This window comes from Pelmatolapia mariae, linkage group LG9 (genome assembly GCF_036321145.2).
Source record: "Pelmatolapia mariae isolate MD_Pm_ZW linkage group LG9, Pm_UMD_F_2, whole genome shotgun sequence".
Lineage (NCBI taxonomy): Eukaryota > Metazoa > Chordata > Actinopteri > Cichliformes > Cichlidae > Pelmatolapia > Pelmatolapia mariae.
The window spans coordinates 26952903-26977056 of NC_086235.1; the positions used below are offsets into that span (position 1 = coordinate 26952903).

General features: G+C 39.0%; 2 protein-coding genes and 3 non-coding genes across 5 annotated transcripts; 3 read left to right on the forward strand and 2 right to left on the reverse strand.

Annotated features, from left to right (window-relative positions):
• Window positions 1-4290: 4290 nt before the first annotated feature.
• lg9h11orf65 (linkage group 9 C11orf65 homolog) lies at window positions 4291-17197 on the forward strand. The gene is made up of 9 exons (XM_063483239.1): window positions 4291-4361; window positions 15360-15441; window positions 15535-15627; window positions 15699-15752; window positions 15863-16072; window positions 16248-16378; window positions 16600-16770; window positions 16894-16949; window positions 17127-17197. The coding sequence occupies exons 1-9, from the start codon at window positions 4291-4293 to the stop codon at window positions 17195-17197; spliced, it is 939 nt and encodes a 312-aa protein (XP_063339309.1).
• An 894-nt stretch (window positions 17198-18091) lies between these two features.
• trnac-gca (transfer RNA cysteine (anticodon GCA)) lies at window positions 18092-18163 on the reverse strand. Its single transcript has one exon. It is a non-coding gene; the product is annotated as a tRNA-Cys (tRNA).
• Window positions 18164-18361: 198 nt separating this feature from the next.
• Window positions 18362-19894, forward strand: pomp (proteasome maturation protein). The gene is made up of 6 exons (XM_063483763.1): window positions 18362-18429; window positions 18750-18847; window positions 18977-19037; window positions 19232-19333; window positions 19419-19512; window positions 19608-19894. Exons 1-6 carry the CDS (start codon window positions 18427-18429, stop codon window positions 19673-19675), a joined length of 426 nt encoding a protein of 141 aa, XP_063339833.1. The 5' UTR covers window positions 18362-18426; the 3' UTR covers window positions 19676-19894.
• Window positions 19895-20856: 962 nt separating this feature from the next.
• On the forward strand, window positions 20857-20928 carry trnap-agg (transfer RNA proline (anticodon AGG)). The gene has a single exon. It is a non-coding gene; the product is annotated as a tRNA-Pro (tRNA).
• An 875-nt stretch (window positions 20929-21803) lies between these two features.
• Window positions 21804-21892, reverse strand: trnat-agu (transfer RNA threonine (anticodon AGU)). The gene is given in 2 exon segments: window positions 21804-21839; window positions 21855-21892. It is a non-coding gene; the product is annotated as a tRNA-Thr (tRNA).
• Between the last annotated feature and the right edge of the window lie 2262 nt (window positions 21893-24154).

A 24154-nucleotide genomic window follows, 5' to 3' on the forward strand; every position in this document is an offset into this window, starting at 1 on the left:
CTACAAAATGTTGTCTGTTATCTGTGTACAAAAAATTGGTTTATCCGTTGAGTTGGATGCAATTTTATGCTTGAAAAATTCATAGGTCAATGTTAAAAGCTTAACAAACAAAAGCAGTCCTCTGAAAATGGTCAGGTACAAGGACTGGACTGAAAAAGCAGCCAAAGAAATGTCCAAAGAAAAACTTTGAAAAGCCTCCTGAAAACCTGGAGAACTACTGCATGAGGCTACTTTTAAAATGCTCCATGAACCTTTTAACTATCAATTATTAAGTAAAATGGATGTGTGGCTACCAAGTTCTTTAAAAAAAATCTGAGAGGTGGACAATCTTTAGCATCACAGCTATGCAGTGTGGCAATGTTACCTCTCAGCAGAGATGGAGGGCGTTTATCAATATGCGTACTTGTGCGTACTTGCGTTCTCGTGTACTCGTGATACGTCATCAGTCGGAGACCAAGTACTGTTCCAATTCGAAGTACGCATCAAGCCGAGAACGCGAAAAAGTCCCGGATGTGTTCTCGAGCCGCCCGTTTTATCGAGCATGCATCGGTGTAGACTTGGGGCAGCTATATATCCCAGAATGCATTTCGTCCAAAACTCAACAGCGGACTCCCGTCACATCGTTTTCAACCCCCCCCCTCGCGGACTTCTCACTACTCAGGTTAAAGAAACTCCAGCAGCTATAGTATTGAGTGGCCACTAGAATAGAAATAAAAGCGTTCTAACATCTCACCTGCTTGTTTTTATTAAGGTATGTACACGTATGTACATGTACACTATTTTTATTAATAGAGGTTTCACTACTGAGGTTAAAAATGATATATAAGTCACTTAGATCACTTCTAAATGTTAATGTTTGGTTTATTTCAGTGTTTTATTTGTTCCTGAGTAAACCGGTTTGGCTGTGATTAAAGTTAAGCTTCATAACATGTTACTCACAGTTAAATTAACCCTAGAACACTATCGCCGGGTGATTTATACCCGAGAAAATACATTTACATGATTTCTCCCTCCTCCAGCTGTTTGTGTGTCGAGGAGCCTGTGCCTTCACCACGGAAGTCTCAAATGTCCCAGGAATGGGTGGACCAAAGACCAGCTTTCCAGAGTCATTATTTTGTTTTAGGAGGTTTATTTTTCATTTTGTTAGACATGGCACAGTTGAAAGTAAAAGAAGACCACTCTAATTTGTCATGTGTTGTCATATTTTGATATATTTGATTACTTTTCATTGGTTATATTATATCGGGTAAAAATCACCCGGCACTAGTGATGTGTTACTATTTATAGCGATAGTGTTCTAGGGTTAAGAGGGGACGGCAGTAAAAACTCCGGACCTGTGACATCATCACGTACGCAGGTGTTCCAATTGTACATATCGCGAGTCCGTGCTCGCGTTCTCGGCGGGTACGTACTCCCGTGCGTTCTCGGCGAGTACGTACCTACCGAGAACGCGAGTACGTACTCGCGTACTTGGGCATTGATAAACGGCCTCAGAGTTTGATGTGATGGATAGCTGGAGGCCTGTATATGAGTTTTTCCCAGGTGCTATGGCTGTTATAGGCCAAAGATGTGCGTTACAAATTGGCTGCACAGTAGGTGTTAATGTGAGAGCAGTTAGATTCCCAACAACATGGCAGGGGCAGACTCAAAACCATATTTGGAAAGAAGGCAGAGTTGTAGTCGTCGCTACGACTAGGGCTTAATGTTAACTTTGGATGTTAATTTTAGACTTCATAAACCTGGCCTTGTAAATGTATATACCGGAGACAGTGAACAGTGGGCTCCCTGCAGTGTCTTTCAGTACAATGGAAAGTTTAACAAGACAAAACAGTGTGCAACATTGCTTCAAAACAGCCACTAATAATGCGTAACTCTAAGCCTTTATCAAATTTAAGTGCGAAGCATTGTGCCCAGCTTAGGGGGTAATTAAGTGAAACATAGGACTTAAGAGGGTGTTCCTGCCTCGGTCCTGAGAACAGGAAGTCCAGCTGTAATTCACAATTGAAGATGTGTTTTTTTTTATTATTATTTATCAGAAGAACTATCCCAAAAAAACTGAAGGTATATAAAAAACAAAGTTTCTTTCAGAAAAACACACACAAAACTAGCAAATGTTTGGAAGCCGAGGACGGGGCGTGTCAGTTTCTGCCAGGGAGCAACTTCTGGACCCAGGGTTTTTGAAATGACTCGATGACAATAAAGACCAACATAAAAAATGTTGTAAAGTTGTTTCAAAGGAGGGAAAATCTAAAGAGACCAAAGACATTTTTTGTACCACACTGTAAACATTAAATATAAAGTCAGGCATTTCCAACATGGAGCCTTAAGAAATGAAATTTCTTCCAAGGTTTTTCTTGGGGTTTTACTAAACAAGGATGCTTTCAGATTTCAGTTACATTTAATTTGCCTCGCCAAAGTTTCATGTCAACACTTCTATCTGTAACCAACACCTGATACACAGATGTACCCAACCTCTTTGACAAAACTGTGTCTGATCAAAACCATCATCTTCCTAAAATGAGAGAAAACACACTAAGAAAAAAAGTTCAAAATTCTGACTTTTCTGTAATTTTTTCATTATTATCATTATTTTAAATTGGAGTTTAATTTACCTGTGTTTGCAGAGATGCTGGTGTTTATTGTGTGTTTGTGTGTGTGTAAGGAGAGACAGGTGGAATAATTTGCACATGTAACAAGGATTAAATAGTTTAGTAGAATAACAGGCCTGAAGAAAAAAGTTAAAAAAAAGAAAAGTACAAAGTGCTCTACAAAGCACAGAATCCTTGTATCATCCATTGCTGCACAGGCTTTTCTTAATTAATGATATTTTGCCTTCTGCTGACTCAGGGAAGTCAGGGCACTGCCTTTGATTCACATGTTCCAAATTTTGGTCAAATATTTGCAAAGCTAAAGCGTAATCTCAAGTGAATACTTAAACTACTTCTTTCTTTGAATTTTTTTGTTTCATACCTGTTGTTGCTGTGATGAAAAGTTCAGAAGAATATCCCTTCAGGAAGCAGTAAAGCACGCTATTCACGCGATGCCGGTCCTAAAGGAAACAATTTCCAGTCATCTTAAAAATTAGAACAGCTTTTCCTCCAGGTAAACAAGACACCCCTGTGATCATGCACATTGCACATGCTGCATGAAACAGTTTACCTCATATTACTGGCCGGCAAATTATCTAAGTATTAATCTCTGTTGAGCTAATATTTGTCATCAACATGCATTATAATGCAAGTCTTACAAAACTGTTCTGCTCTAAATGAAAGCCATTTTACACAGTGCAGAAAATGTATTTGCCTCAATATGTCTCCATTTTTTTGTTAAATCTATACAATTCATGATGTCACACCTCACTGCTCACATTTATTTAATTGCCCCGAGGAAACTATTCCAACGAGCCATTCATCAAACATAATGAATTGTCAGATTTTATTAAAGGAAGTGGTAACGGAGACCCTCAGAGGTTATGTTGTTTACAGGCGGATATCTGTGTACATTCAATTACATTCTGATGGAAAACAGGAAGGCTTTGCCTAATGAAGCCTCGAATCTTGTCGGGCTCCTGCTTAAATGAATTATAATAACAAGACAAAAAAAAGGCAGCAATCAAAGCTGGGCTTCTTGTGGATTGTAATGCTGCACACGTGTGTGTGTGTATGGTTGTGCAGTCTTGTCAGTATTTAAGTGTAATTCAGAACAATCTTTTCCTGATTGCACACACCTGATGTGAATGCAGAAACAGACACAATGGGACTTCAAGCTTTTTTGAAACCACTTTGCAATTGATGATTAGATCTATATGCAAACTGGATGTTCAAAGAAAATATTGTTCTGTTTGCTTCACACTTCAGGGCCTTATAGTGTACTTGTCTGTCCATCTGAGCGTCTTGTACCGCACAGTGACATTTCATATGTTTAGCTTTTTGTCATTTACAGCCCTCAGTCATGTTGAAAACACATACTGTTGGAGACCACGCTTATTGATGGTACAGATTACTGGGTCACTATACACAAACACTCTTAACTCGTCACTACATCGACAAATGCAAAAAGTATAGAAAAATAAAATATGTAAACAGGATCTGTCAGCTCAAACTGGACTCAGAAACCAGAGTGTCGACTGTTTACTGAGAGCAGGAATGAAATAAAGGAGAGCAGATAAGCAGCTAGAGAAGATAACCTTTCAAATATAACCAGGAGCACTGGCAGAGAGGCCAAGGTGAGTTCAATAGGATCTTGCAGTATTTGTTTGTTTCTTGAGCACTTGATGCTCTGGAGGGGTAAATGGCTGTCAAGTGGAAGTCCAAGATGAATGGGGGAGCAGCAGTGAGAAGTGAAGAGGCAGGTGGAGAAGGGTAAGTCCTTTCCTTTGCAGGTCCCAAGAGCAACTGACCGGTTCAGGCAACAGCGACTGGTGGTGATAGCAAAACTCCTCACAAAAGCAGGAATCCAGGAAAACGGGTTTACACGATGATCGACTACAAAGGAGACTGAACAAAGAGTAAAAAAACTGGCAGGTAACAAAGAAGCCCTAATCACATACATATATATAGGCATTAACCATCTGGCAAACAGCAGTAGCACCATCCAGTTTTTAAAGCTTCTCTGTCTCGTGGCCCTGGTTCTCCTGGTGGATTCTCCTTGTTTCTCTCTTTCTCCCTTTGTTTTTGTGTGTATGTGCAGTGTTGATCGTAGGCTGGACTCTTCTTGAGTCTCTGCCCTACTCACCTGTGATTGTTCACCCACCTGCAGTGGAGGAACAATCACAGCCCTTCTTAAGGCACAGAGAGACAGCTGTTCATGGCTGGAACATTAACCTACACCGTTAGCGAGACCCCGGCTCAATCTCTAGTTGACTTGTCGTGTGTTTCCTCGTGGCTTCCCTCGGTGATTGTTTGCCTTCCTTCTGTTCAGGTTGTTGTCCCCTTCGTCGTGTCCCTGGAGTGAGGTGAGCGAGAGAGTTTCCCCTCAAACCGTGAGAGTGTGCGTGGGTCGTGAGGATTGGATGTTTGGACTGCCCTCTGACCTCTGGACCTCCCCCAGATTAACCCTCTTCTGTGTGGCCTGTGATTTTCTCTTCTCTGTAAATAAACAGAAAGGACAGATTCTAAAAGTCTACAGAGAGCAATGTAGCTAAGCCTGGCATAGCTAGCAAACATCTATACACACGGGCTGTTTGTTGTGAACATATGCATAAGGGGGAAAATATTTTGTTACATGTGTTACTGAAAATAAACATTTAACAATAGTAAAACTGTACCGTCATGCAGGGCGTAAACTGTGAAGTAAAAGCACAAAGGTGAATCTTTTTATAGCAAATCAATAAAAAGTCAGTTTAAGGTAATATAATAAACCTAATGAATGGATTAAAATGTGTTGTATTTTGACTCAGGAGAGCCACAGGATGACCACCACCGCTCTCAATCATTTTTTCTTTTTATAGAACAGCAATTTCTCCCTTGCAGCAATCGGAAACGCAGCTGGCATGAAACCCAGAATGACAGGGTCAGCAGGTGGTTCAGGGAGAGACACAGAGGGGAAACAGGCAACCAGAAGGCAAGCTTGATAACAAGGAGAATGGACAGATAACAGCTGGGCAGAGAGCAAGCAGATGGACAGAGGAAGTGTAGGTAAAGAGTGGAAGGATCTTTGAGATGAAAACCAGAGGGAAGGTATTCAGTTAAGTAATGACAAAAAGGCAAATGAGTTTTCAGCTCTCTGGTCTTTTCTAATGTGAGATGATGTGATACGCTGCAACAGAGACAGAGGAGAGAGAGGAAAGAAGCAGTGTCATTAATGGAGGCCCTCCATCAGGATGAAAGAGAGCTGCAGTTGCCTCAAACCGTGGACGCCCACACAGCGCCACAACTTCCCGGTGACAAGAAACTTAGGACACACAAAGAGATTGGGGGGGGGGGGGGGGGGGGGGGTGACTGTGCTGTAGAGTCCTATATATCAGAGGGCCAGCAGACAGAAGAAGATAATGAGAAAACAAAATAAAGTTTAAAAAAAAGAGTTGGTAGAGAAAGAAGAAAATAAAAGGACAAACTGATGGTGCTTACAGACCTCACTGTACAGTATGTTCTCTGCCTCCACCCCTGAGTCCATTATTTCTTTTATTGGAAGAAGCTATTTCTATTGTCCCACATATTGATTTATGTGTGTACATGCTGAAGTGATCTGATGAAGTACATTCTGTATATCTATGACATTTTAGAGGTCAGCGCAGCACCGTCTCATCTATTTCTTGTCAGTTCAATTTACAGTGCGTCACTGGAGGAGTTCCCATCAAACCCACACCTTGTTTATATTTCCCTCCTAATTTCATGACAATAATAAATAAAAACAGGGAGTGTTTTCATATTGAAACATGAAAAAACTGTTATGCGTTCATTTAAAGACCAAAACAAATGTCTTACAGTGTGCGACGCTAGCTGGGCTGTCTCTTTGCTGGTGTGAGGTGTTGAAGCACAGTACAAAATCTATTTTTCTTCCACTCATAACATCTGATAGAGCCTCCAAGGGTCACTGAATCACTAAAAATCAATCTCCTCCTGCAATCAAGTCCTTCTGCCTTTGTGAGCATTATACTTCATATCAGATGCCCTTACATATGCAGCTTGGTCTGAATACAATGAATAAATGTTTATGAATTGTCCTATAACTCGCAGAAAGACAAAGAATATTGACCTTGGGAAAAAAAATCTCCAGCTTATGCATATCAGTTATTTGAAGTCTTTGGCGAAACTGGCTTCGTGAGATCTGTGACACAGATAGTTCAAAGCATTCTTTAAAGACTTTATTATCAATTGTCTTAGCAAGTGAGGTTCTTTCTAGAGATGTCCCAACTAAACATCATCATCCTACTGCAGCTCTTATATAAGCAGTTACACTGCATCTTTTAGCTCATTCTTTGTGTTTTATTGCTCCCTGTTGTGTTTTAGTTCCCTCTAATCAGACAAGTGAAGTAAACATCCGGGTTTTCTTCCCCATTAGCTGGTTTGACAAAACCGCATACCCCAAACCACATCGGGCTGTCTGCCCTGTGCTCACTCACACAAAGGGTTGGACAGGAAGGACTGGTTGACTCTTCCACACAAAACTGACCAAGTGCCTCCCTATGAGCTTTATTCAGACAATATCAGAGAGTGGATGATAAAAACATATAAAGGATATTAAAAGTTGGCTGTTGTATTGTGTTGACGAGGACACAACTTCAGGACACAAAGGCAGGTGATGTAAAACAAAAGGTGAGCTGTTCAATTTCAAAAAACAAGCAAGAAATCTATGAGAATTACAAAGAAAATATCATCAGCACAACAGAGTTTATTAACACACAGTCTGGCAAGAGCCAAAAGATAAAGACAGGACTATTTATACACGTTGCACTGATCAGAGAATGAGCAACAGGAATGAGACAGGTGAAAGCAGTCGCGCACAGGCATGGGAGGGGATGAACGGGAAGCCATGTGACACATTACCCAAGTAAAACAGGAAATAACAAAATAAGACTGATGCACACATAAAGACAGAAATTCCCAAACTCAATCCAACAAGTAATCAAACACACTCCTTAGAGCACTAACGTGGCAGTAAACACAACCAGAAAGCACATAACACAAATGTAAAGAGCTACAAAGCAGCTCAAAATCCAGGGACTAAAGTACATTAGAAAAGGCGGTAAAGGGGAGTATATTTGTTTGACCACTCAGAGCAGTGGTGTATTTTGATTCTAATGTAGCAGCTGCACATTGAGCTCTGAAATTTACTTGTTGACATTTTTAAACATTAAGAACTACTCAGTGGTATCAGATCAGCTAATTAGGTATGCACAGTATGAACTGAGTTTGTCAGGTGGAAATGCGACATACACAGCACAGCTTCATTTGATGCCATTAACAATACATGACTTCACAAGTTACATTTACATATATATATATATATATATATATATATATATATATATAGAGAGAGAGAGAGAGAGAGAGAGAGAGAGAGAGAGACTGAATATAGCTTAATACAGATCAGCATTAGTTACCATGGTGATCGAGCCAGGTAAGAAGAGAGCCACCTTCGTGACACTGAAAACCCGACATACCTCAATAAGCCATTAATCTCCCTTTGTAGTACACTCCTCTGGTTGTCTTCAGTTCCAGCGGGCAACTGCCCAGCATCAAATGGCTGCATAATGGGATATTTACAGAAAGACAGAAATAAATAGAGGCTGAATGCTGGACACAAACCTGCAGTAGAACATAAGGTCGTACTGCATAGTCTAGGCAACTATATGTTAGCCAAGTGAATCAGGTAATACTGAACGGTCAGTATGCTAGTTCATTCAAAGTTCAGCAAATTGGGTGCTTGCACAGACAGATGCAGTCCGTCAGGCTATCCAAGTATTCCAATACATTTGTATACACAGTAGGGCTGTGTGTGTGTGTGTGTGTGTGTGTGTGTGTGAGAGAGAGCAAGAGGTTAGCAATCCAGCAGATTAACTAATTAACTAACAACAGTAAAAGGTCATTTTAGCCTTACCCTACTATTTTTGTGTGTGTGATGGTGAGAACATTTACTGAGTGATGAAGTAAAAGTTGTCCTGGTGACACTGGCTGTGATCCATAATTACAGTCTGGAGTGGGGACAGCTTAATCGTCACGTACAAACACGACAGAACAGCAAACAAGTTAGCTGTGTCATGCACATGTGCAGCATGAGCATACAGTGTGTATACAACTGTAAACAGAGACACAGAGAAGTATGCAAACCCTTGTGTATGTTTACAGATGCATCATCCAAACATACCCACACACATAATTAGTCCCACAATGTTTTCTCTCTCTGTATTATTCATACAAACTTTCTACATTAATTATTAACTGTAAACCAAGTATTGTTCTTCATATCTGGAATGTTTTCCACCAAGATTTAGCCATAGTTATAGTTGTTATATGGCACATACCAGTCTTCGTGATCTTTTTTGGACGTATAATTGGCACAGGCAGTGAGCTGAAGACATCCTGTGTTTGCCATGAGGACATTTTTACTTTCAGCTGTTGTTCTATATCTGATATTGTTTAGTGATTCAGATTTTCTTTTTTGTGCATTGTAAAAAGTCTTTACTGATCGAACAGAATTGGTACTAACAATCTGCACTACAGATTGCCATCATGCCAACTCATTGTCCTCTATTGTATTTTACAAAGAGCTCTAATGAGATACAATGAGTCGGAAAAAAAAGGGCTCATTGGGTTGCTCGTGACTGAATCCAACTGGCTGCTTTTTCTAACCACCTTAGACAAAGCAGCCTATCTGACACTCACTGGTCTCTTCTGTGCAATAATGACAGTAATGTTTCTTTCATGCCACATCAAAGTAATACTTTTGTGTTTGTCGTGCCTGAAAAGGTGGGTCGGACTTAAAACAAATAATACAGCTTTCACAGCACATCACTAATTTGAAAATGTATTCCAATATAAAGATATCAAACACAGAAACTGAAAAAAAAATAATTTATATTAACTGATTTTGAAAAACATCTCTGATAATACATGTTATCTATGATCTTGGACTATAACACATTATTCAAATATATATATTCCTTTGGCTTGTATTGTTACTACATTATTGTGTATTTATCCCCTTTGGAATTTGTCTTATACTGCCCCCTACCGTTTAAGGTATTAACTATTCCCCTGTTCTTGTGAGTGGAACAATTTTCCCTGCCACAGAACACAAAAATGCACTTATCAAATTTGTGGGACTTTAACAGTTAGGTTGTGACATAAATGCTGTAATATCGATTAAAAATTTTGAGTTCCCCCTCCAGTGTTTGATGGTGGAGTTGAAATGTTCCCATTTTGATGAGGGTCTGAAAAGAAGAAAGCATTTCCTCAGTTGGCTGTCATCTCTCTGGGGCCCTGGCACTGAAATACTGATAACATCTGGAGCCAGGAAAGAAAAATTAGTGAAAGCAGTGGGAGAGAGAAATATGAAAAGCTGAGATTGGCACACCTAGTTAAAATGCAGAAGGTTGACATGAAAATAAGAACATGAATAAGCAATCTGTCCACATGTCTGTCCACACAGAAGGACATGGCAAATACCTCTGTCTTTTGTTTAAGGTGGGGTCAGCAGCATGATTGTGACAATAAATTTGCACCTTTCAAAAAAGAATAAGAAAAGAACTTTCAGATGAAAGTTGTTTTTAACAAGAGCTTTGCTACAGTGTGTTTGACTGTCTTGGATCCTTAGACTGTGAGCTCCACAAGTGAGCAGTGCAAACAACAAAAGGCCTGACCACCTTTAATTTAGCCAAGATTTCAGAACTGTTAGCAGGGCTCTGCCAGAAAATCTCAAGCAGCAATTGGACTCATTAGCAGAACCCACACATAAAAGCAGGAACTCGATCATTCAAGTCTGTAAAAACAAGCTGTGAAAGGCATTAGATAACGTTGAAGGGCAACAAGGATTAGTGCAATGTGGCTAGTCCCCTTCAAACGTGTTACAAGGCTTGTAGGAGCTTTTCAAGTTAAGTTTTAGTCTTACGATGTTTCACCTTCTGATGCTTGAATAACAAGCGCTGCAATAATGCAGCATAAAGGAGATAAAAGAATATACGATCATTTCTAGATTAAAGCTTAAAAGAATTGGTCTAGTACTGGTTAAATATTTCAAGAGATGAAAAGAAAATGGTAATGCTGCAAATGCTGGGCCAGTTGGCGTAATACTAATTAATTCTGATTTGGAGTCATTCAGCTGCAGGAAACTATTGGACATGCACTACTGAATTTCATCAACACAGAACATAATAGATGACACGCTGGTGGTATCAGGACATGAAGCTGTTTTTCATCCTCTTAGTAGCAGAACTCTATTATATGTTTAAGTCTGATTTGACCTAGTGGTTAAATTTATATAGGAAACGTAAAGGGAAGATAAAAATAGACCCCTGTGGCCAAGTATATGTAGAGATACAAATATATTTGTCAAATATATACATACACTCCCAGTAATACTTATTTTGGTTTCCATTAGGAAGTTGCAAGTCAGTGTGATTCTGGCAGGATAATTGACCACTCTTGGCAAAATTAGTAGAGTTCCCAGCTTTTAAGCCCAGTCCACAAATTTTCAGTACAGTTGAGGTCGAGTTTTGTTGAGGCCATTCAAGAAGCTTAAAGTTAGCCTTCTTTATCCATTCCAAGACCAGTTTAGATGTGTGTTTGGGTTCATTGTCTTGTTGGAGCACTCAGTTGTGCCCTAGTTTCAACCCTTTTGCTGCTGATATGAGTTGTTGAAGTTGATAGAATAATAAAAACGTCCTCCTTCTTCTTTGTTATATTAATTTTTTGCAATATACCAGTACCACTGGCAAACAAAACGCCAGCTCCAGTGCGTGATGCTACCACCACAATGCTTTACAGTTCACTTTACAGATCGCCGTGAACAGTAACACTGGTGTTCCAGCAGTTCATGGCAGGCTTGAGCCTTGGTGGTTCCTGGGTTATTCCTGAATATCCTAACCAATTTCATCCAAGGGTGACAGTTTCGCCAGATCTTCTTCCAAACATTGACAAAGTTGTGGCATATCTAAATAACTTGAACTGATGCTCTTGGGATCTTATTCATAAATGAATGCAAGAGACTTTCGCAACTTGTGTATATCTACGATTCTCCTTCTTAATCTTCACTGACTTTCTTGAACTGGTCAATCCAGTGAGTGCTGTCATTAAAGATGTGTACAGTACAATTTTTCCACCCTGCACAGTTGAAAGAAATAATTAAAATCTCAAAAATTAACATGACATTCATTTAAATCATTAGTGTATGTCGCTTTATGACCACAGCTGTGTAACTATCTATTATTATTGAAAACCAGTTTTTCAAAATAAAATCATAGATAAAAATGTTAGCTGAATGGTATGTTTAAAATTACAAGAGAAAGCTTCTTTGAAATAACATAATTATTAGAAGTTTGTAAATTAAGAGTGGAAATGCTCCTAGTCAAAGAGCTGTCAACAATAGTTAAAATATCTGAAAAAACAAAAGCAGACTACAAAGAGCTTCTTATTTAATATTCCAACATAGCAAAAATAGGTTTTTGTGCTTTTTCAAAGTCATTAACCACGAGGTACCGGGGTGAATTAAGGAGCACTTTAGATTCAGTTTGTAGAGATAACAAAATTCTTATCACCTAAGCCTGCTGACATATACTCTTGCATGAATATATAGATATTTTTTCTTCATTTTGACAAACTTCTTGTTAATGCTTCAGTTAGCAGCTACGAAGTACGAAGGTGTCGACAAAGCAGAATGGAGGAGAGTTGTATCATCAGAAATGCAGAAACTTCAGATTTAACAGTCAAGTACTTTTTTTTACATGCTATTATAATGTAGTGTGACTTATGCCTTTGCAACACAAATTTCAGTCAAATCACAGGGTTAGGCCAAATATCAACAATTCCAATACATACTCAGGAATCCAAACTGTGTTGAAACTATCTCCAATATATCTTGAGTATTCACCCTAAAAACCAGCCTAGATAATATAAAAATATCTGTCCTTGTTAGAAATCAAAGTGACAGCACATCCCCCACAGAGAAAAGAAATAGACTCCTGCTTTGAATACATGTGAAATGAGTTTTGCTACATGCCCACAGGCTTTGGTTGGGAAATGCATTCTGTGCCTATTTGCATAAAGGACATCTGTCTAGTTAGCAATTCATATCTGCAAATGTTCTCGTCCACGCTATGAGGACAGTTTATCTGGAAAGCAAACAGGACTGCAGTCTGGGTAATATATAGACCACAAATGCATGTTTGAATATTCAGCAGCTAATAAATATAGAAAGAGTGCTGAGAAATTCTGCCCGCCTGCAGGCAATTCACTTCTTATTTAAATGTTTAGTTTGAAACTGAAGGAGCAGAAAGTGAAATATAAATGTCTCGTTTTTATGTGTGAATGTGATTGATTCATTTGGGTTTGGTGGAATTGGTTTGATAGTGTCGAGACAGTGACTCATGAAAGCACCTGCACCTGTCTTTGCACCGTCAAGATAAAACAAGGCAATTCTGCAATTTTTTTGGCTTTTGGGTTCCTAAATTTCCTTCAGTATGCTGTATTTGAAATAAAATCTCATGTGCAGGCTCTGGGCTCTGGTAGACTTTTAGTGCTAATGCATGAAGTCACTTCAACATTAAGAGCTCTGATTTGCTGCAGTTTCTTATTACCATGGAGAAATCCCACACAGCTGGGTGATGAATCTGTGCCTCGCTATCTGACAAATTAATTGAGTGGGTTGACTAAGAAACACAGGGTCTTGCTGCCTGGCCTGGCTGTTCAAGTCAAGAGGCTGAAAGAAAAGAACATTACTCATTAGAGATTTGAAAAGTTCCTTTCTGATTCAGTATGTGTATGTGAGTGCTGGTACTGGTATTGCTCATTTTGTGGGGACAAATCTGTTCAAACAGGCATATTTAATGGACGTGCCCACCTTTTGTGACAAAAATAAACAAATCCCAACTAATGGAAAGTTGTTTTATTAAGAAGAAGGTTCGAGGTAAGGATTTGGCATATAATATGGTTAGAGTCTAAAGTTTCAGAAAATATATGCATACTAAAGATTAATGTCAACCATAACAGTGGTCGAAAAACCAGAGAAGCTGGGGTTACTTGTTAAAGAGCTCCATCTAATGGTCAGTGATATTAAAACTACACTCATCTGCCACTACATTAGGTATGCCTGTTCAATAAGTTGTTAATGCAGATATCTAATCAGCTAATCATGTGGCAGCAACTCAGTGCTTTAGGCTTGTAGACATGGTCTATTGAAGGTCAAACTGAGCATCTGAATGGGGAAGAAAGGTGGTTTAAATGGCTCTAAACATGACGCGTTTGTTGGTGACTGCTCTGAGTGTTTCAGAAACTGCTGGGATTTTAGCACAAAACCTCACAGAATGGTCCAAAAAAGATCAAATATCCAGTGCCTCACCCTGCCAGAGTGTTGTTTCTGACCATGGCTGCTGATGGCTGCTTCCAGCCGGATAAGATGCCATGTCACAAAACTTTAATCATCTGGTTTTTTGAACCTAGCAATGAGTTGACTGTACTTAAAGGGCCCCCACAGTCACCAGATCTCAAACCAATTAAGCACATTTGGGATGTGGTGGAAAGGGAGAATCACAACATGGACAAATCTGCAGCAGCTGTGTGATGCTATCATTTCAATATGGACCAAAATCTCTGAGGAATGTTTTCAGTACTTTGTTGAAGCTATGCCATGAAGAATTAAGGCAATTCTTAAGGCAAAAAAGGGCTCCAGTCAAGACCTATAAAGATGTATCTTAAAAAATTTGTACCTGGCCTTGTAAAATATCAGTCTTGGTCTTGACTTATAATGAACTTCTATGTCCTGCCGTTAAGTAATACAACTGAGCAAAAGAACCTTTTATTTTGAAAGTATTTCCCGGAAGACTAATTAATGTCAGGCTACGTTGCCAAGTAACCTACTGAAATATTTTCAAAACATCTGCTGTCATCAGCTGATAAGCTTAGAGATTAATTGGCAGCAGTCATGAGGTGATGTGTATTTTACATCACAATGACGTTTGCATATGATAAGAAGTCACGTGTGTATCACACAATGTAAATACTGTATATTTTATTTCCCTGGCTTAAGTTAGCTAACGTTAGCTGTTTGATGCCTTAGCTTTGTTCCCAGATAAATTGCAAACTTTAAATCAAGTTGTTTTTGTATTGTATATAGTGGGACAACATTTTTCATGACTTTTCCATTATGCAGAAGTTTTTATGCCGTTTTATTGATACATACACACACAGAAAACCCAATTTGTATTTTATCACAGTAATATGCTATGTCAGAAATTTCTTGAGTAAGTTATTATTAGACTTTATGTTGGACCTATACCCCAAGCTATCTGCATAGTATTACTAAGGCTATTTAATAGGCAACAAATGTGCTGCTGTGTATGATATTTTAGAAAATGACTGCACATTTTTATATTTAAAGTCCTAATCTATAAAATAACATTTAACCTTAACAGTTTGTTAAAAGTAATGGAAAACACACATTTTAAAAAATCAGCTTAATTCCTCCTAAAGAAAAAAGTGTGGTGAATTAGCAATATGAAGTCAATTAAAATGACTATTATTTAAATGAAATAAAAGTGCATACCACCAGATTATATGAAAAATAAGTATCTAAATCAGAGTAAATATTCCCACTGTTGGTTCTCTTATCAGTAGAACTCATCATAAGACACATTATGCAATATATTGTAATGTAAAAAGTAATAGGTCTCTTTGTCCTTCCTTCGCATGTTTCCTCTTCTGTAGCTTGCAGGAGGAGGAGCCCCAACAAGGGACACTGCAGGAGGTGGCAGCCAGAATAATTCAGAGGACTTGGAGAGGATATGTGGTAGGAGCATCTGCTACTACTGCTATGGGAACACAGACTCACATATGTGCACAATTCTAGGAACAACTTTTTTTTTAATCTACCCAAATGCAGGCCAGTGAAGTCTTCAGGTATTTCAAAGAGCTGATTTTCTACTGCAAACAGCAGGATCCAAAGACCATCCTCAAAACTGTCAATCCTCGAGAGGTAATGGAAATTGCAACCCCTATGAAATAAAACCAAATCAAACAAAATGAAATGTGATTTTGTTGTGGCAGGCCGAACTGCTGGATGCTGCAGCTGGAGTGTTTATCAGATTTCGACTTGGAGGGGTAAGAACTCAGAGAGGAAATAGTATAGGTCAGGAATAGATCACTCAGGAGCTATATGAATATGATATTAGAGACATGCCTTCTGACATCTAACCTCTCTGCCACTTTAGATCAACTTTCCTCCTAATATCTATTACAAGATCTTCACCCATCGGCCCATTACGGATGTGTGTGCAGGCAGCCCAAAAGACTACACCAAGCAAAGCCGTAGGAAGCTTGTGGCCCAGAAGACCATCAAAGGCCCAGCTGTCGCAAAGGATGACCGATCGGGTTGGTACCAGCGCATGGAGAACAATAGTTGGAGGCTGTTCTGTAACAAGGTGAGGAACAAAAATGATTTTCTGTTCTGCTTTAGTCAAGTTCTGCCATTTGTTTAGAAATAGGGAGCCAAAGAGCTACAGCAAGTTTACAAATGCTGTTTAACAGGAAGCCTCTAAAAGCCGAAGTTCTGCAAGTCTGTTTTTGTTTTGTTTTTTGCTTCGTCTTCTCTCTTAGGTGGTTTCAGCATATAAGCCTGCAGAGATCGGTGCTGACAAAAAAATGGACTTTCATTACTCCAAGTTGCAGCGGAAGCAAGATTTAGAGAGGTGGAGGAAAAGAAAGAAAATTGAATGGCTGAAGCAGATGTAAGTGCTTTATGTTTTTGTGAAATGAAACAGCTGGCGAGCAAACCACTGTAGCATCAGTGATCACAATAATGTACATGCAATCTGAAGTTTGTGTCTGTTACTTATTAATAGTGATAGAAACCTCCACCTTATAGAATCACATCTTTGCTAACAAACACATAGTGGTGTGTCGTTTTAATTGTGCTAAATGAGCTGTCACTCCTGTTACTTACATACAGGTATAAAGAAGGTCGTCTGCAGGATCATGCAGAGCACAGACACATGGCGGCCCTGGTGGAGAGTTCCGCCCAGGAATTGATGGAGACCGTTGAAAAGAAAGGAGATGATGAAATACTGGAATGGGAGCTGGATGAGCTGCTGGCCTGGACCAACACTCTAAATTTCGAGGAGTAAGGCACTCTGATTAGAATGTTTGTGGCATTTGTAATTTTTCTTATAATTTCCTGCATCATGGGATGTCCCCCCCCCCCCCCCCCCCCCCGAGTATGAATTTTCCTCTCTTGCCTGTGCAGGTATATGGAGGAATGGAGACATTTGGCCTGCAGTTACTCCTCTGAGCAGAGCAAAGGTAAAAATATTCCCTAAATACTGTATTCTGTACTGCCATCTGATTTTTTTAAATTGACAGCTAACATGGCAACATCATGTATGTTGCTTTGGAAGTCTTTGGATGATCCTGATAATCCAGTCTCATGCTATTCTGTCTTCCTTTTTCTTCATCACCTTTTTCTCATATCTCCTACAGATGGCCCTTCTCACCCACCCAGGTTAGATCCACACGAGCTGGCTGATGAAAACGCAGCAGAACAAACATGATTTATGTTAAAACTGTGCAGTCTCGAAGTGGAGTGTGCCACACTGTTATTGTTGCAGTATTCACTTTAATAAAGTCTGAAACTTGCAGTTGTTTACAGTCTTTGTTAGTCTGTCATATAAGTAGACATCACTGTGTGTCATTTTTTGTTAGTGTGTAGACTATAGTTTGTTACAGTAACATTGTGTTAAACCACATTCCGAATTCCAGACAGTCAGACTGCCAAAAATTGTCCTTAATCATCAGCTCGCGAACATCTGCAAATCAACGTACAGCTGATATCCTGTGTGTTTGTATCCGTCTGATAGCTGGAAATCACCATGTGCCTATGGATTGCTAAGGTGACTGAACTGGCAGATCACCAGCTTCTACTGAAGCAATTCCACATCCTTAGTTTCTCATGGAATAATGAGACATTTGGTCAATTTTCCAATACTTCTTCTGCTCAGAAGCACTTCTACTTCTGAGCATCTTAAAATCCAGTGCTGCATGAAAATGACTCTCCTTGTCTTCAATCACATCTTGACTGTTCAATTTCAAATATATGCTGGTGGTATATGAAGGCAAAATGACAATCCCAACTGGACCTAACTGTATTTATGCCTTTTGTGTTTCTTAACTTGATATCTGAGGGTGTTCAGCTCATTGCGATAGCACACTGTAGCACTGTAGAGAGAAGTGCATTTTACAGGTCAGCCTTACTTGTTACTTGTTTTGATTGAAGCCATATATCTGTAGATGTAATGCTAAATAGTATGGTAATTGATGTAACAGATATTCTGGTTGTTATTATTATTATTATTATTATTATTGTTATCATTAAATTCCAAAAGCTTTACTTGTCATTAAGGTGATAAATTAAAGTTTTGCAAATGACTAACACAAAATTGAAAAACAGGGGGCACCCGGATTTGAACCGGGGACCTCTTGATCTGCAGTCAAATGCTCTACCACTGAGCTATACCCCCTCACGTTTATCACAGGGGACGCTTACGTATTTATCATAATCATTCCCCACACGAAGTTGGCATAGAGTTCATGTTTATATCTTCAATTAAGTGATAACGAATTGATTTCGTATACTTTACATACTGTACAGCACACCATTGTCTGTTTAACTGGAAATACGTGATTCTGTACATAACGCTATCAGCGGATGTGTCGTCATCAAAACGAGACGCTACCGGATACAGCAGCGTATCGAAAGGAAAGGGGAACAAACGAAGTGACGATGGTATTATAGCGTTTTTAATCCCTATACCATATTTTTAAATATCTTAAACCTTGTTGTTGCGTACTGTCTTTGCTTTAATAATCTGTGTGATCATTTGAAGTCTCGGTGGTGAAGTTGTTTGTCTTTAACCGTGCCCAAACTGAGTAGCTGTGAATTTGATTAGTCACTCGAGCTAATGCCAGCTAGCGCTTAGGTTAGCCACAAGGTCCCTTAGATAAATACAACTTCCAGTATTTGTTGCTATTAGCTACATTAGATAGCCATTAGCTAAGTGTTTTCAAATGTAAATGGTTTATGTATGTCTTTGATGTGGACTACAGAATTCCAGAGGACTTCGCTCTCAGCTTAAGGACAGTGTACCTGTGGCTGGGTTCTCTCCACAGGGAGCTTACGGAGTGCAGGACTCCCTCCGTAGTGGGTGAGAAACTGTTAAAAATAAAACTGAGTTGCATGCTAACCTCAAAAAACACATTTTTGTATTAGCCCCCAAATAAAGAACAATGTGCTTTTTGTAACACTTTTTTTCTCTTCTACTTTTATTAAACAGATTTACCAGTGTTAAGAATGAACTGCTTCCAAGCCACCCGCTGGAGCTGTCAGAAAAAAATGTGAGTCATTAAACTAATTAATGCTGTCTTCATGAAATGCTTAAATGGTATTTGTGTTTTGTGCTTGGTTTTACTATAAAAATAGCTTTTTTTGTCAAACACAGCTCAGTTTAATCACAATACACACAAAGGGCAAGTAGTAAAGATACGTCTCTGTGGGTATCTCACTGTTTTCTGTGTTTCTCCATGAGCAGTTCCAGTTGAACCAGGATAAGATGAATTTCTCAACACTCAGAAACATCCAGGGTCTTCACGCTCCTCTCAAACTGCAAATGGAGTACAGGGCGGCACGACAGGTAGCTGCAGTCCTTTTTCAGGTGTTCTCGTGTTTTGTTTTGTTTTTCCTTCTCAGTCCTGACACCAACTGTATTTTCCCTCCAGATCCAGCGTCTCCCATTCCTACAGAGCTCAAATTTGGCTCTCGATACGCTGCGAAACAGCGATGAGTCCATTGGATTTGAAGACATCCTCAACGGTCGGAACCTTGTCCTTCCCTTTTACACCTTCAGTGATATATGTGTTGACGTGAAACCATAGCTTATACTGTGCTTTTGTCTTTTTCCTTTATAGATCCAGCCCACAGTGAAGTGATGGGTGAGCCACACATGATGGTGGAGTACAAATTGGGATTGTTGTGAACAGAGTTATGCACACAGATCCATATTATTATTATGTATGAATACATTTGTTTATCAACTCCATAACCAAAGTTAGTAGTTGGTGGAGAGTTTTAGTTGTGGAGTACTTTTGAGCAGGAAATGGATGTGTGTGTGTGTAGTGATCTTGAAAAAAGTCACTCATACAGGCTGCTTTTGTATGATTTCATTTGGTTATTTCTAATAAACTTCATGACTCTCCTCATTGTCCTGGTTCATTTGATCAGTTATTGACATTTTTAGATGAGCTTGCGCTGATAAAATTACCTGGTGATGTGTTCAGAGAGAAGGTGTAACAAAGCCTCACTCTACCCACTCTGAGTATGTTCACCTGTATAGCTAACATTGATTCGCCAATGCAACAGGTTAATAAAGAGCAACACTTGTATTTTAATCCATGTTATTCTTCACTTCGCACATTCTCCATTTGCCTAACTTGAAGTGTCCTTAAAAAACTCATTGATATCTAAATCGTTTTTTTTTTCATCCCACAATTAAATTCTTCTTCAGATATGTTATTTAAGTCTAATTGCATGTTTATACAACTGTACTCTCCAATTAGAGCTTAAGGAGCTGTTGGCAAAGCTCTCCACTCTCTCTTTTAAAATTTGCACTGTGAAGCCCGGGGTTGTTAATAGCAGGGTGGAAATCACTGAGGTTGAATTCATAATGGCCGGTGCTTGGTGGCATGGGCCGGTCAAACATCTGCAGTGAGTTGAAAAAACGCAGAGTATAGGTTTGTGATTGATGTTTTTCTGGGTGATGTATGACGTTCATGTGAAAATGTGCTAAAGAGAAATCCTACAAATGAACCCTAAAAAGGCACATCTGTGAAGTGAAAACCATTTCATATATCATGATGCTCATAGAGAGAAGGCTAAGGGTTTGTGGCACTGTGAAATAAGCAAAGCATGGCTACTTCCAGGAATCTAAAATATAAAACATATTTAGTTATTTATCATTCTTTTTGATGCTACATGATTCCATATTTCTTGCTTCATTTATTTGATGTCTTCAGTTTGTATCTACAATATAGAAAAACCCTGACAATGTGTGTCCAAACTTTTGACTGGTAGCTTTCAAGACAATCTTTCATACATGCTGCTTCATTTGCTCTGGTGTGTAACTTTCAGAAAAAGACTTGGTGCATTTTTTTTGTGTGTGGCTCGTTGGTCTAGGGGTATGATTCTCGCTTAGGGTGCGAGAGGTCCCGGGTTCAAATCCCGGACGAGCCCATATGTTGTCTACAGGACCTAAATATTGTTTAGCCTCTATTTGATCCAGCAATCAGTGAGATGTTCTCTACAGCTGCAAATCACACATGTTCCCATAGTAACTCATTTAGGGGCAGCTAAGAGATCTGATATGAAAGACCTCATTGGCCTTGACCAAGTAGAAAACGTCCACAAATATTTCCAAAAACCAAGTGTTGTGTTCGTTTTTTATTTTCAAATATTGAATAACAAGACAAAACTGCAAAGCTGAATTAATTATTTTCGCACTCTTAATTAACTGAAGCCTTTCACTGAACTACCAAACAAACAACTTGGTACTCTCTTTCTGGCCAGTGTCATTGAAGTTTTTTAAAAAACTATAAACATTTGATGAGCGTCTTTTGAAGTGGATTTTAATATTACGCTGCAGCCGAGAGAGCACTCTGGTCAAACGTCAGAATGGTCTCTAAGTGTACACATTAGTTTTTACTGCTAGTGAAAAGTGTTTTCTTTACAAATAACTCTCGCACTGAACTAACACAGCCAATCCCTCAACAAGTTTGTGCTCTCTGCTCATATTGCCTTCATATTAAATCATCTTGTGCTTTTTAAAGAACTTATTTTTACATTGCACTCAACAACAAACAAATCCTCCATAACAACAAAAGTAACTTCAACAGCCAAACTGCATTATATTTCTTCAGGTCTACATACGGGCTGCAAGTAGGAGTGAGGTAAGCCATGAGTTTGAGACCCTTGCTAAAATGAAATGGTGGAGAGTCCCAGGTATTTATACACCAGTGGGATGTGTCCCTTAAAGGAATCCAGATACTCATCTTTCCAAGCTCTGTAGACTAACAGGAAAAGACTGAGAAAAGACAAAACTACTATCTTTTAGGCACTGCTGGGAGTTGAACCCAGGATCTCCTGTTTTCTAGTTTAATACTTACTAGACAGGCACTTTAACCAACTAAGCCACAGTGCCACACAGATGAGTGACTGATGAACACTGAGAAAACCTCCAACCATTAAATAGATTTGAGCCTAAACAGAAACACATGAAAGGCAGTCTTGTTTCTTATATTAATCACCAGAGGGTGTCGCATAAAAAGAGACGACGTGTTTAAAACTCAGGGGTTAAAAGTGGGACGGTGTTTTTGTTTTTGCTAGCTAAAGGTTCAGCTGCTGTTTTTCACAGAGAGAGAGAAGAAAAGGAGAAAACATCACATGGAAATGGAGAAAGATAAGAAAGACAGGACAGGAGAGGCGAAAGTGGTTCACAATAATATCACACAGATGTACATAAAACATACATCATCATCATACAGCACAAATCCATTTAGAAGCTAGGCTAAATAAATGAGTCTTTAGCTGCTTTTTAAAAAACCTAAAGATGGAGTCAAAGCATTCCACAACCTGGGGGCCACCGCTCTAAAAGATCTAACTTTGATCCTAAAACGTGTTTGTGGGACCACCAACAGCCTTTGATTAGATGATCTCAGGCTGTGAGAGGGAGGGTGGGGTTCTAGCAGATCAGAGATGTAGGCAGGAGTGTCACGACTCAGAGCTTTAAAAGTCAGCACTAAGAGTTTGAAATGAATTCTAAAATGTACTGGAAGCCAGTGTAATGAGAAGAAAACCTATGTAATGTGCTCTCTTTTTCATGCCTTTGTTAAGAGACTTGCAGCAGCAGCAGCAGCATTCTGGACTGACTGGAGACAGTTAAGATTCTTTTGACTCAAACAAAGAAAACGGCTGTTACAATAATCTAAGCAAGCTGAAATAAAAGCTTGAATAATCATTTCCAATTCAGATTTAGACAACAACAGTCTGGTGAGGAGTAGTTTGGGAGACTGTGGGTGTTCATAAAGTACCTCCTATCTCCTATTGCTAGACTTTTTCCCTGATGTTGATGAGAAAAGGTCATTGAAAAATTGATAAACGCCTGTGAAAAATATCATTACAAAAGTTGGCATATGAAAGAAAGAACCTCTAGGGTCAGATCTACTCATGTCTGCAGCAGCTAAAAGCCGTCTTTTGACATTAAAAAGCTGTTGGATTTACTAAAGAGGCTCAATGTCAGCTTGTGACTGAAAGTTATGAACAGGAGTATTTTTGCAGCTGGCCTTAGATTCAAAATCTTAAACACTAAATGGGATTTGAGCCTAAGAAACTCAAACTGAGGATCATCCACAAAGACCAACAAGTCAAAGAAAACAGGCATGTTCTCCTTTTTACAATCTCATTTCTGTGTTCGGGATTCCCAAAGTAATTCAGAGGGATCAAGGCTCTAATTTTACTTCTAGATTATTTGCACAGGCTCTCCAACAACTTCATTTTAAACATAAATCATTGGTGTGTCATCGTCAAAGTAAGGATTCATTAGAACGCTCCCATCAGCATTTAAAATCATTGCTACATGCTTGTTGCACCGAGCTGAAGGCTGATTGGGATGAAAGTTTGCCTTGGCGCTTACTGGCAACCAGAGTAAGTAAGTTAATCCAATTTTTTTATATAGTGCTTTTTAAGACATGAAGCTATTAAAAAGTGCATCTCAAGGGAATATAAAAGCGTATCAAACAAAACAACATATTACACACGAACATTACCCAAATGCCTGTCTAAACAGATGTGTTTCAAGCAGTTTTTTAAATGAAGCCACAGAGTCGATAGTGTGTAGTGGGGGAGAGGCCCAGGCAGAGAGGTAGGGGAGAGAGAGAGAGAAAGCAAACACACAAGTGTAGCCTTGTGAGGCCGGCTGGGCAGGCACGGGGACCATGACAAAAACACAGTTATATTTAAAAGTCAATTCAGGATTTAATGAATCGATATTGCTTTATTCAAACTACTCACCTGATGCAAGTATAAATTGTAAATTTTTAAAAAATTATGCAAAAAATTTGTAAATATTAAAGTTCTAAACAACTATTCATCTAAAAATGCAGCCAGTGCATCTGCCATTCTTTTTCTTGTACAGCCATTTAAAAATACTAAGACTTTGCTTGCGAAATTTTGAAACACGGTAACAAATCTGGTCGATTCTTAGCTAACCAGTTAAAAATAAATAAAGAAAAAACAACTATATGTGCTGTTGAAGATTTAAAGAATAAACAACATCTTTAGGGATTTCTATGAAACTTTATACTCACCACAAATAAACCCATTTAAAAATGAAATTGATCAGTTTTTGGACTACGTAACTCTTCCAAAATTACTAGACAGTCAAGCAATGGCACTGGATTTGCCA

Excerpts from the sequence above, each read along its gene's own strand:
- lg9h11orf65 (XM_063483239.1), top strand. The coding sequence starts at position 4,291 with ATGGCTGTCAAGTGGAAGTCCAAGATGAATGGGGGAGCAGCAGTGAGA. Across the intron at positions 15,628-15,698 it reads AAACTGTCAATCCTCGAGAG|GCCGAACTGCTGGATGCTGC; the intron begins GTAATGGAAATT and ends TTGTTGTGGCAG. Across the intron at positions 16,379-16,599 it reads ATTGAATGGCTGAAGCAGAT|GTATAAAGAAGGTCGTCTGC; the intron begins GTAAGTGCTTTA and ends ACTTACATACAG.
- pomp (XM_063483763.1), top strand. Across the intron at positions 19,334-19,418 it reads AGTACAGGGCGGCACGACAG|ATCCAGCGTCTCCCATTCCT; the intron begins GTAGCTGCAGTC and ends TTTTCCCTCCAG. Across the intron at positions 19,513-19,607 it reads ATTTGAAGACATCCTCAACG|ATCCAGCCCACAGTGAAGTG; the intron begins GTCGGAACCTTG and ends TTTCCTTTATAG.